A 14,425-nucleotide genomic window follows, 5' to 3' on the forward strand; every position below is an offset into this window, starting at 1 on the left:
TTGAGCAAGCCAACCGCATATGTTCAGGGCCAAGACAATAAATAAATAAGGTATGTGCATTCGAATGCGTGAATTTTCTGCTGCATTCAGAGCACCTCTTAAAATCAGCAGGTTTATCTGACATGATACAGCATGCACAAAAAGGAACAAGCAAAACACTGCTTTCTGCACTTGATTTAAGTTGTTTTTTCATTTAACTGCATTTATTTTAACTGTATTTGTTTTAATATTGCTACACACTCAAGTGTACTAGCTTGCACTGCATTTAAAGTAATTTTATTACTGTTTTAACTGTTTTTGCTGCAAAAAAAACTGACAAAAAAAGTTCTAAGCTTGTTTCCTGCCTTTCCTGTTACTACAGTAGTCCAGATACAGACTTGCTGTATCCAGGACTGTTTTGTAAGTTTCCGAGTTCCCCAGACCTTTCTGTGTTAGAGGGAAGCCTTCCAGCTTATAAGTGGGAGTGGTAAGCACTAGGTAGCCTATCTACCACAAGAGGAGTGGTTTCTGGCTCTGAAAATGTAGTTTATTGGTCGTTTGGGCAGTTTTTCTATTCCTTTCAACTTTCTGGTTTAAAAGCGGTAAACTATTACCGGTGCCAGAAACTCTGCTCTTCAATTTTCCCTTAGATCTTGCTAGTTCTCTTCTCTTGCACTTTAATTAGCTTATTCGCCTAGCACTTCATCAGGCTTCTTGTAGCAATTACTGTAGCACACATAAGTGCTATCAGCACTAGATGTCCTATAAGGAAACAGCTCCTTTACTTAGTAATGATGACCATCCCTCCTGGCATACCTAAAGGTCAGTTCCCTGTGCTTTCTCCTATTAACCTGGTGAACTTGGGCATTCTGAGGCACTGTAGCAACTGCCTCATGTACACAGACAACCCTCTCCTCTTAACTCCCAACACTCAGACTTTTGAGAGATGCACTTATATCTCCAAATTGGAAGCCATACACTCTCCAGCCAAGACCAGAATATCTGCTCAAGAGGAGAAGGTCAACATCTGCACCACACCACATGGAATACATAGCCCTCCAGAACACCCACCGTCACAGCCCTCACATAAAAACATAAACCACACACCCACCTTTGCAGAGGCTCTCAATAGAAATCTACCCAAACAGCAGAGACCTCCTAGGCAGAAATGCAGTCAACCACCACAATATGGCACAAACCACAAGACACACAGCTCACCTACACAATGTGCCCCTCAACCTAAGCCCCTAAAGCAAAACACCTTGCCCAATACAATAATCATAGGTGACTTAATAGTGAGGCACACTGATGTCCCACTCACTAGACTGAATAAGGAGAAGGTAACAGTCAGCTGTCTATCAGGTGCCAGAATCAGACACATAACACACACACTCAGGTCACTCCACAACAAGTACAAGTATGACTCTGTCATTGTCCATGTGGGTGTGAATGACCTGAGATGCACCTCCCTGGACTACATGGAAAGAGACATGGTGGAGCTCTCGGATTATGTGGCCCAGGCAGGTATGACCGTAGCCCTGAGCAGCATCCTACCGTCGCCCAGAATGATACTGCAGTACAAACAAAAAATGATTGACTTCAACAGCTGGCTAAGTTTCTGGTGTCATTCTAAGGGGATTCAGTATCTGCTTGGGATGACATGATTGACATACCTCAATACTTTGCCAGAGATGGCCTGCATCTGTCACCCCTGGGATTCCGGGTACTGGGTAAGGCTCTTGCCACCCCTATTGTGCCTTTTTTAGGTGGTATTCCAAAGACCAAATTACCACTGTAACAGCTATAAATAAATGCAGTCTGAGGGTCATGCTGCTCAATGCTAGAAGTCTTAATCTCAAGATGTATTCACTCGAAGCGCTCCTCAAAATGGAGAACATTGACATTTGTGCTGTAATGGAGACCTGGTTTAAAGCAACAGAAAGCACCCCTGGTCTACCAGGCTATAACTCATTCCACATCTTTTGCCCCAGAACATGGACCGAAGCTTCAAAGGCAGTGGTGTCTCCATATTCATAAAGGATATGCACGCCTCCACACCAGATTAGTAGCCCAGCATAACGCATCTGAGATACTCCAGGTACATCTAACATTGGGTAAGATGGCGATTCAATTTGTAGCCTGCTATATGTCTCCATGTCCCAAAACTCTCACTCCACATTCCTAAGCACCCTGGAAACTATTAAGATCCAACCCAGCACTCTCATACTAGGTGACTTCAACTACCTCTCCATCAACTGGGAAATATACTCATGTACCAATGCACTGGCCCAATGCTTCCTGGAATTCATCAATTCCAATGCCCAGGACCAGTTCATTCTTACCCCCACTAGAGGAAGCAACATCCTTGACCTGGTTATTACTAACATGGGCAACTGTTCCTCTACACCAATAGTAAATTCCTCCCTGGTTAGATCCAACCACAAACTAATCACAATGGAAATCCATATCTCACCCACAGCCCCCCACAAATGTATCTACTATGAAAAACCTCTCCAAAGCTGACTTTGGACTCCTACAAACAGAGGTGCTTAACTTCACAGCACCCATGCCACTGGAAAATAGATGCATGACTGCCGAATCATACACCAATGCACTGTATGAAGATAAACATAAATCCATGGAACTAGCCATACCCAACAGAACCAAGACGCTCTCCTCCAAAAAAAGAAAGCCAATCTGGTGGTCCCCTGCCATTAATAAACTCTACAACAGAAGGAAGAAACTGTTGCAGAAAAAGGTGAAGTCCCACGACTGGAAAAATTCCCTTATTAGCCTCAACAAAAAGTTTAGATTCCTCATCAAAACCTCCAAAGCCAGCTCTGAAGGCAGAATTGTGGCTGATACTAAAAACAACCACAAAGCCCTCTATAGTTATATCAAGAATCTCCATGGCAATACTCAGATTTGCTCTGAGTTACGGCACAATGGTAGCCTCCTATAGTGAGCCAACAGATATTGCCAACATACTGGCCGACAGATTCAATGCCAACTTTACCACTCTCTCCTCCCCTAAAGGACCAATCTCAATACCGCAAGAATGCCAGGCAACTGGCATTACTGCAGCACAGGTTAAAGCTATATTGTCCAAGGCCAAGAATACAGCTTCCATGGGACCCGATAATATCCCTGGCTGTGTTCTACATGAATTACAAAGTAAACTGGCACCACATCTGTGTGACCTGTTCACTCACAGCCTCACCTCAGGCTTTGTCCCTTCTGAATGGTGCACTGCTACAGTCAACCCTCTCCATAAAGGAGGAGCGACAATAGACCCTGGAAATTATCATCCCATTAGCCTGATGAGTCTGATATGTAAGGCTATGGAGCGCATCATCACGGACCTAATTAACAAGGATATAGGGAATCTCCAAACTCTAGATCCCATGCAATTTGGTTTTGTGAAAGGTAGATCATGCCTGCTCAACCTGGCTGACTTCTTTGAGTCAGCCACCAGAGCTGTGGATGAGGGTAAGGCAGTTCATACAGCCTACTGTGATCTGGTGAAGGCCTCTGATACCATTCCTCACTCAGGAATTATTGATAAACTCACCAAACTAGGCATCAACCCCTATATCGTTAGGTGGGTTGCAAATTGGCTCACAGATAGAACCCACAGTGTGAAAGTAGCGGTCTCCAAGTCAGATTGCCGACCAGTCATGAGTGGAGTCCCACAGGGATCGGTCCTGGGTCCTCTCCTGTTTGGCATCTACTTCTCAAAAGTCCAGGCCAACACAGATGGACTCTGGATGACCAGGTTTGCAGACGACTGCAAGCTGGGAGCCATTATTAACTCCCCAAGTGATGCAGACATCCTACAGAAAGGCCTCACTGAGACCAATGACTGGTGTTGAAACCATGGCCTTAAGCTTAATGCCAAAAAATGCGTCATCATCCCCTTTGGGAAAAACTCAGTTCTCACTATTTACCACATTGATGGGAGCCCACTGAATACTGAAGGCATTATAAGGGATCTGGGGGACACAGGTTGACAGCAACCTCTCCTTCGACTAACATATTGCCACTCTGGTCAGAAAGCCCTTCTGCGTGGCACATCTCATTACCAAGGGTTTTGCATCCAGGAAGAAAGAGGTCATCATTTCTCTCTACTCTTCCCTCATTAGACCAATCATAGAGTATAATGCCCCATTTGGCATGTACCTCACTAGACACGTGCAACAGCTGGAGAGGCCACAAAAGTACCTCATAAAGAGGATCCTAGGCCTTAAGCACATGTCCTACATGGACAGACTAAAAAACTCCAGCTATTCTCTGTCTCATATCGTCTACTAAGAGGCAATCTCTGCTTGACTTACAAAGCCATGTCTGACCCAGCTAGGCTTGAAAAGGTTCCAGGGCCATTAGCCTAGTACACACCTATGAACCTACACATGGCAACCAGAGCAAAAGCACTGTATCACTAAATAACAGACCTAATCAAAATTAGCTAAACAAACAATTATATATCTAACTACTTTTTTTTTTTTGTAACAGTAACAATGACAATAACAACCGGGAAATGGAAAGCCTAGGAAACCAATGGCTAGAAGAGAAGAGATAAAATGTGGGTAAAGCCCAACTGACGAGTAAGGAAGAGAAAGGAAGGAAATCTAACCTTACACTACTACGGAAGGGGAGGAAAAGGAAACAAAAGGCATTTATCTGAAAAATTGGAACTAAAGATAGCAATCTTACAGCAAAAACGTGACAAAAAGCTTGAGACTCAATAACCACTTCTGACCAGTGGCGGCTGGTGACTTCAAATCAAAGGGGGACTGCAGGAGATAGCTGAATGGGTGGGGTCAATGGGAATGGGTGTGACCAACTAGAAAGGGGAGGAGCTATGCTGAAAACCACAAAAACTTTAATTAAATACGCTGCCCTGGGTGTCAAACCATCATTATGAGAGTCCAATCAAGACAAAATGAAGTGTAGAAGAAAAAATATTTCAATCCATTGGCTGCATGACAGCTTACTTAATATCTAGATGGAAACAAAAAGGATGTGAGGCATGAAAAAATAAATTACTTTTTAAATACATTACTGGAATGCCAGTCAAAATCAAGCATAAGAAAAACAAGCAGTACTTAACTCAAATCACTTCTCCTTGCACTCCAGTTCTAATTATAATTTATATTCAGCTTTATTAAAGTACCAAGTAACGTGCTGAAAGTAGCAATCTCTGTGACAACCCCACTTGTAAAAATGTTTCTTATCCAAAAAAGACCTGCTGCCTGACAACAACTATCTACTTGTTTCATGGGGAAAACATGATCAAAGTAAAAAATGAAAAGCAAACAAGAAACAAGCTCAACATATATTGCTTAAAGGATTACTGCACAGGATATGGACCACAAATGATAGATTGGCATTCTGTTTAGTTTGCAGGTAAAGCCTGTAATAAGCTTAACATAATGTAATCCTGTCCTTTATTACAAATACTGTCATATGCATTTCAATACCCAAGGCTTATACGTTATCTAGTTAGGTAAGTATTCTCTGCATGGCAACAACAGAAAGGCTTTCAATGTTGGCAATACTGCTTATTAAAGCTTACTTGCATCTTACAATATCAGACAAGCTTACCTGATGGTCATTAAAGCACTGCTACTTAAACACAGAGCAAAAGGCACTTTCTGAATAATAATAAGCATAAATCAACAGTATAAAAATATGACAGAAACCAGAACATTCTGCAAAATCAATGACAGATGAAAAGCCACTGTAGTACTTGTGTTTACCTTGGATGGGGGGGAATAGTCTGCACATTTACACTGCATAACTGCTCCTTGCCTTGCTTAGACACATCCAGAGTCACTACATGGGGGAGTGGGGTGCAACAAGTTTGTCACAATTTGAAATGTCTCTGGCTGACTGCGATGGCCCTGACACATTTGTCATACCTCTCAACCTCAGAGCAAGAAATCTGAACAAAGCCATACATAGAAGTGGGACAAAGGCCCAAAAATAAGGACAACTTTGAAAGATAATAGAATAGTAGGTCTTGCATTAGTATGACTTTTCTAAAGGGTACGAAATCTGAATGTCAAATGTCTATCATTATTTTCTAACTTCAGTCTTTAATGATTTGCCACTAATTTGCCAAAAAACACAATTTTATGAAAAATGGACCATAAATGTGATGCAAAAATATAAAATAGCCACACAATACAGCTGGGAACCTGTCAAAGAAGGGACACTTTTTAATATTAGTACTGCTAACTTGAGCAGCTGACAAAATAAAAGAATCTACATGCATTTCTGAAATAAAAGTAATCTATAACTGATTATTACAGTTATTTATTAATTGTAAACCCTCCATGTTTTCTTCCAAAATTGCCATTTTGCAGAGGGATTTTTAGGGGAAGAGCAACATTTTGAGCCAAAATCGGGGACAGTTGAGAGGTTTGGATATGCCTAATTCTATAAAGCAATTTTATTTGCACGTACCTCTCAACCTGTTAATGCAGGAAATCTGGACAAGGCCAAATATATTGGGGGAACATACAAACACTACTAAAAATTGCTCTTGTATAAACTTAAGACAGTTGATAGAATAACAGGTCTTGCTTTAGCATGCATTTTTCTGAAGGTTATGACGTAAAACTCAATGTCTGTCATTTAGTGACTTCATTCCTAAATGATTTGCCAGAAAACCACACATTTTATGAGGAACAAACCAGAAATAAGAAGCAAATATCTATTCATTCTGCAAAAATATGGACAGCTGAGAGGTATAGTTCAACTGGGGCTGTCTGAGTTTGCTGCCCTTCCCATCTCAAAATCATGGTCGACTGGAGCCTCCCCCCTGCAACCATTCCAATGTCCCATTCCTTGGTTATTTTGCCCCATTTACCATAAACACTGTAATGTGCATACTGCTTTACTTTTGCAATGATTTGGATTTCATTTGAAAGTTTTATTTTGCATTTTTACAGCACAACCCCAATAGATATCTGCTAAACAAAGCAATGCAGTCTCACAATGAAAACAGACTTAGCATTAAAACTTCTCTGCCCTTGAAACTCACATGCATTGAAACAGCATTGAAACCCTCATTCAAAGAAAATACATTTTGCTAGTGGCAGATAAGGATTAACTTTGGGCTGTTTTCAAATCATAGGCCCCTTTTGGGCTGTTTTCAAATCATAGGGCCCTTGAACACGAAACATACACATGCTCTTTGATACACCTTCCCGATTGTATTAAATTGTATTCCTTGTACAATACAGTACAGTTGTTAGAGGGCATTTTAAATTTATTGTTTTGAACATTTTTCCAGTAAACAATGAAACAAAATGCATACACCAATGACAAACTACTCAGTTCAGAACATTTCCATCATAAAAGTCTACTCAACCTTCTGCAGTCCACCAGTATCAGTAAATATGCACAATCTCTGAAGTAGTAAAAGTCATCTAAATAATTCCACATTAAAGAAATCTGTAACAATGAAGAGGTTGCTGCTAGCAAACAACTTTATATGTCATTGTTTATTCATCTACAAATAAAGTGCCTGTTGCCCTTGAGGAATAAATTGCCTATGTTGCATGCATTAAAAAAAATGACAAGTTAGTAATATCGCAATAGAGACTGTATGGCAAACTGATGACAGGTTCATAGTTACTACTCTAGGTATCTTTGCCAAAAAGGACTGCAGCATCCACCCACTTTACAACACAGTACAGTATCAGCAATGCATCTATCTACTGTGGGAGTAGAACCCACAGCCTTCTGCATCAAAAGCAAGTACACTACCTGTTGTGCTATTAACAATGCAAGCAGACTCAGAATAAGCAGCACTAACGTTTTGTTCCCCTGCAACTCTCAGCTCCTTGTAAAATCTACTCGACATGCAGTTGTATCTCTGAACTTTGCAGCACAAGAAATCTGGAAAAAGCCGAAATTTATTGGGGAGGACAAAAGCCCAAAAACCAGGGACACATTTTAAACATTGCTTGTATAATGTTGGAAAGTTGCTAGAATAAAATGCTGTGTTACCACCATACATTTCACTGCCACGTCTTTAACCCAGGGGACCCTGTGCAAAACAGTCAGAGAAACATACCACTATGCCAAATCAGCTGTTTTGTGAAAGAAAGGAAGACAAACTTAAATGGCTACCATTTAATGAATTCAGTTCTCACCATAGCTGTCAACCTCTTGGCACAAAACACCTGAACAAATCCAATAATGGGGGAATACAGCCCCCAAACATATTCAGTGAATTCAGTTCTCACCATAGCTCTCAATCTCTTAGCAAAAAACATGTGGACAAAGACAGTAATGGGGGGGAATACAGCCCCCAAACATTCAATGAATTCAGTTCTCACCATAGATAACTCTCAACCTTAGCACAAAATACCTGGACAAAGCCAATAATGGGGGAATACAGTCCCAAAAATAGGGACAACTTTCAAATATCCACGTTATAAACTTAGACAACTGCTAGAATAAACAGTTTTGTGTTACCATGTACTTTCTGAAGAATATGAAGTCTGAAATTCAAATGCCTGTTATTTTTAAACATTTAACCAGGAAACTAGTCTGACTTGGAACAAAAGACAATTTTCAGCAGAGCAGGGAGAAACTCCAGACACATCTTTGTAAGATGGGAGGACATGCAGACTCCACACAGAAGGCACCCCAGCCAAGAATCAAACCAGAGAACCTGTAGCTGTCAGGCAGCAATGTTACCAGTGCACCACTGCACTATAGACTTTGCAAGGAAAATGTAGATACAGAAACCACAGATTATATATGAGGAACAGAACAAATATGAGGCAAAAATCTGCAATTTTTTTTAGAAATGGTGGTGGATAGGGAATTCAGGTCTTTGCCACCTGCATCCAAGGTACAGGGGTACAGGGTTCAAGCCTGAGTATCTCTACCCACCACCATTTGTTCTCTCTAGCCACCAGTATATATCAACTGGGGCATTTCACACACACACACACACACACACACACACACACACACACACACACACACACACACACACCCTTCCTTTGTCCAGCAGTATAATTCATGTCACGAAGCCTTCACCTACCTGCTGTAAAAAATGTGTTCAGTAGTATAATCCACACCTACCTGTTTCACAAACGAAGCCTACAATCCAGCCAGTGACCAAACACCTACATGAAGCCTTTGTCCAGCAGTAATCCACATATGAACGAAGCCTGCACAGCAGTGAAATTCCCACGAGAGCAGCTCACCCCTCAGTCCTCATTGGTTCTGCCTGCAGTTGAAGCAGTTCGGAGCTCCTCTGTTCTGTGCGGTTGTCACCGCACAGATTCCTGGGTATCTCAGAGCACAGATTGCTGGGTACCTCTTTGTCTGTATCCGGACTGCTGATAAAGGCAGTCTGAGTTCTCTAATGTGTCCGCGCATGCGCAGAGGAGTCGGGACTTGTGATTTTTTTTTTCTTCTTTTTTTATTTTTTTGTTTCACAGATTTTTCTTTTGTTTTTTCTAGGTGGGAGGGCTGCACGGATAGCACGAGCCACCCCTGCTTCTGACACTGCTGGTGGCAAACAAGATCTGGGGGAGTTAGACAGAGGACAGTGTGTTATTAGAAGTGGGAGGAGTTCGAGACTTGGATCCTAGTCTGTAAAAAAATGTGGCCGAGTCGGATCCAAGGGTTGGATCCATAACCAACTGTGAGGCGGAATGAGAGAGACAACATCGGATTCTGATATTTTAATTGTGATGCTGCTGTCTATGCTGAGCCCTAAACTGATAAAGGAAGTTAAAATATAACAGATTGGTACACTCGATTTGTATGATACAGCACCGACTAAAGAAGGTAACATCTGGAGAAATGTTACAGTTTAAGGGCAGAAGTGGCCAGTAGAAGTTATTAGTAGAATATCAGTACAACTCTGGCATGAGGTAATCTGATGTATATGGGTGCATGCATGCATGTTGATGTGTGGGTGTTCAGTTTGAAACTAGAAAGCACCACATTATAAGTATGGGATAAAGAACAGCAATAATGAAAAATATATTATGGAAACTGATTATGATAAATGGTATAAACTGGCACTGAGTGCGGGGCATATAACGATAATTGTAAATATGGAGACTGGGATGGTTGGAAAGAGGCTCAGCTTTCACCCCAGAGGAGAAAAAGATTTGAAGCACAAATAAGGAAGCTATATATGGTTGTTAAGCGACTTCTGTCCTTAATAAATATAATTAAATTAGTTGGTAATATGCCCTTGAAAGTACAGAATTATTTAATTATGATGAAAGTAATAGCGTTGCCGGGACAAAATCAATGTTGCTATCTTCAAGATTAATGTGAGTGGGAGTATAATTAATAATGAAAAGAAAAATTGTTATGAAATGCAAATCATGTAAATACATTTATTTTAATAAAGATACTTTCAGAAAATGAGGGGATGGCAGGAACATGTGCAGCTACAAGAGGAGAGAAGGCTTAGGGCTAACTTTAGAAAAGATTACTTCAATCAGAATTGTAAGGGTGGGCTCTAGGATCTAGAGATAGAATATATAACTACAGAGTGGGTTCAGGAATATATGGGTCTGAGGTGAGACAGAATAAATATTCTTATAAGGAACTAGCTGCAACATTTGGGTGGACCTAACAGACCAAAGGTTTTCTCTCATAAGGGTAGACTTGATAGACCAAATGTCTTCTCCCATCAGCAAGTTCATTCCTGAATGCTTAAAAAAGGGACTAGGGCTAGCATGGAACCTAAGGATGTCCTGGAAGGATCATACCATTAACTATGAACTGTCAGGGTTTATTTTTATGTAACCTACTCCATTACTTCCCCTGCCTTGCGATCCTATGGTATTATCTGAGAGGCAAGCAGGTCAGCTAGGTCTACCACCCTTGTCCCCCTTTGTACTACATCCCTTACAACTACATCTCCAGCCTCCAAAAAAGCCATCACAATAAATAGGAATACTCCGGGGGGGGGGGTATGGAACAGCAGGCAGATCTTGTGATTGACATGGGACACTGGGGACAGCCATAGGATGAAGCAGGGGAGTAAATAGAGTCTGAACAAACACACACACACACACACACACACACACACACACACACACACACACACACACACACACACACACACACACACACACACACACACACTTGCTTGTATTACAAACTTCTGCTCGGATAAGTAAAAATGTTTCAGCTATCAGCAAAGTTGCTTTTGTTGGCTTACTTATACTCTTTTTATTTCATTTATAAGTCTGAAGATAGAAAATCTAGTGTTTTTAAACTGGTAGTAATTTTGCCTTTGTAACTTAATTTGTTTACCATGGCTTATATATTGTATATCTGGCGGCATACATGTATGGGACTTCCCTAAGTTGTTCTGGTAAATGCAGTTTTGATTACTATTTTTGATCAAAGTAGCATTCACTGAAACTGAATTTGAAGAGCTGTTGTATACTCTAGTCCCACTGCACTTAAATAAGCTATGATGCACCATTACTTCTTCTCTGTACATAATGAACTACACTGCACCATCAACTTTACACTCCATATAAACAGCTTCAATGTACTGTATTAATTCACCTCTGCACTGCTCTAGTGACATAGAGGGATAAAGTCCTGATTACAACCAGGGCAACCCAGGTCTGATCAGCAGATCTAGGTTTGAAGGAATTGGCAAGTAGGATGAGTTTTTTCCATCTTGGGGGAAGGATCATGCTAACGTCTCTTTCCAACTGAGTGCCGGTGGAAGCTAGTGCTCAGGGAAGCTGGATGTCAGGCTGGAGAGGCAGGACAGAGTGTCAGTGCATGCCCATTAGGGCCCATGGGTGGAGCATGCTGTAATTTCCCTATGCTCAGTCAGTTGTAGCTAGTGCTAGGCATGCAGGGGAGGGACTAAGGCCAACAAAAAATCCCCAGACCCCATGGATGAGTATAAAACTCCCAACACTTGATCCATGCCTCCGCCGAGTATAAGCATATAACCCATAAGTTGAGCCCTCAGGAAGAAGATAGATGGGCTTATTGGGCAGGGAGGATTAACTCAAGGGGAAAAACAGGAGTCTGGAAAAAAAATCACCACAGCATCCACTGTACACTAATTATCCTGTATGATATATATAAAGAACTGTTCAAAAAGAGAGCTGTATTTTTTTAAAGAGCACAACCACAAGTGCTTAAATAATATCTCCATTCTCCCATCCACTTCGCCTCATCCAACAGGTGTTTCCCCTTACAGTAACAGTTTTACTTAGCTAATGCCTAAAAATGATTGCTTTTTAATTCACCTATTTTCATCACAAGCAGCAGCAAAAAACATCCTATCATTTGCTTTTCAAATAAATCTCAGACTAGAAACTGGAAGGACATGAAAGTCTGCCAGGACAGATTTGTGAGGTGTGAACTAGTACTCATAGAAGAGTGGTCAATCAGAAGAATGAGGTAATTTCATAACTTACCTATACAATATTGTGCAATAGTGGAGAATATTGGGGCAAACTACTGTGGCAGTCAGGATGCATAACAAAACCTGTAATTTAACTGCTTTGCCTGGAAGAAGATCTAAATTTACCTTGAGTGGTATTTTAGAAACTTTCATTTAACACAGTTGAAAAGAAGCACATACACTGTCTTCAGAAACAGTCTATGAACACTACCATTATAAATAAATGTAGAGATAAAAGAACCAAAAATGGTGGTGTCTATTCCTTGTCATATTATGGAGTTATCAAATGTACTACGAGATAATGAACAAGCAAACTAAACACAAGTATGACAGGCAGTGACATGCCATTTTAAGGTATAACAAATTATAATACTAGTGAGGTTATTGCTGCAAAAAAATATTACTATCTATCTAAGAACATAGAACAAAGGTAATTACTAGAGTCTAGCTAATTTCCCCTTGGTGAGAGTCAAACCCTGTACCTCTTATCAGTAAGGTAAAGTCCCTAACCATCATGCCAAATATCTATCTATCTATGTATCTATCTATCTATCTATCTATCTATCTATCTATCTATCTATCTGTATGTCTGTATGTCTGTCTGTCTATCTATCTATCTGTCTGTCTGTCTGTCTATCTATCTATCTGTCTGTCTGTCTGTCTGTCTGTCTATCTATCTATCTATCTGTCTGTCTATCTATCTATCTATCTATCTATCTATCTATCGATCTATCTTTTTTTCAGTTCTTTGTTAGAGTTTTCCTTTTGACACAGCAAATGAAGCAAGCTACTCCAATATTTACAAAGAATTATGACATTCTTACCAGTGGTCATGAAATTCTGATCAAGGCTGGGATGCTTTTGCAGTCTGGCTCAGGAGTAATGCAAGAAGGGAATCAAGAGTGATCATCAAAAAGCATATTATCTGAGCACGACCATGGGTTTAGGATTAACATATGCAGTGTAAAGCATATTCATTGTTAATTTCCCTTTGATAATTAAATAACTGTATTTAAGACTGGATATACTTGGTCAGAGTAACCGAGGAGGATAAGAAAGTCAGACTGAATTCAGATTCAGGTATCTGTTTAGAAACCAATCTTTTAAACATTTGCTATAGTATTATGTGCACGATTAGAACACAAATACCCAGAATAATACTAACCTTTAACAATATCCCAGACTTTAATGGAACGATCCTTTGAACCTGTGTACAAAAATCTGTCATCCCTGGAGAAAGCAGCAGAAGTCACACCCGTGAAAAAAAAGCCCTGGAAAACAAGATTGAACAGTTCTATTACAAAATATGAATTCAGACAGTCTGCTGAAGTCCTATAGCCAAATACTGATCTTGCAAGTAAAGACTGATGATGTTTTTTAAACATTGTCATTACAAATAAATTATGTTTTAACTAGCTGTAATACCTCTATGTGTTTTAGTTTTGCTAAATCTAAACAATCAGCACCATATTATGATGGAATTTCTGTTCTAAAATGTTGGAAATGTGGTAGATTATATGTCATATATGTCATATAGGATGACAGGAGTACAGTGGATGCAGTGGTGAATTAATGCAATGATATGACTTTTTTATATGCAATATAAAACTAATGGAGCAGTGTAGTTCATTGCATACAATGAAGAAGTAATGGTGCTGTTTCAGAATGGTTAATTAATGCATTCAATGCTTCAAGACTTCATCACATCCTCAGCATTTTGTTGACACATTTAAGATTGTTTATTCAGATTATATTTGTTTCTCAAGACAATATTCAGCCCTCTGGATCAAGCTGCAGCACAGTATTATGAATGAATTTGCCAATATGCTAAAGGAGCAGGCTATAGTACAATTTTAATGACCTGTTATAGCCACATAGTTTATCTGTTACAGCTTTATTAGGTAAGATCCAACAAAGAAAAGTGACTATTTTCACAGATAAGCTAGAATGGAATGATTTTTAAGATAAAACTGCGTGTTCAGAATGGCAAAGGCATGAGACAACACATTT

The 14,425-nt window shown here is 40.1% G+C and overlaps 1 protein-coding gene across 1 annotated transcript in view; it reads right to left on the reverse strand.

Moving 5' to 3' along the window:
• Positions 1–14,425, reverse strand: part of NWD1 (NACHT and WD repeat domain containing 1) — a 1,242,814-nt gene that overhangs the window by 20,764 nt on the left and 1,207,625 nt on the right. Inside the window, exon 17 of the mRNA XM_044090721.1 lies at positions 13,581–13,686. Within this exon, the coding sequence (XP_043946656.1) occupies positions 13,581–13,686 (106 nt within the window). The remainder of the gene's footprint in view (positions 1–13,580; positions 13,687–14,425) is intronic.

Source organism: Protopterus annectens, chromosome 13.part0 (assembly GCF_019279795.1).
Source record: "Protopterus annectens isolate FY-2018-M chromosome 13.part0, PAN1.0, whole genome shotgun sequence".
NCBI classification, from domain to species: Eukaryota; Metazoa; Chordata; order Ceratodontiformes; family Protopteridae; genus Protopterus; species Protopterus annectens.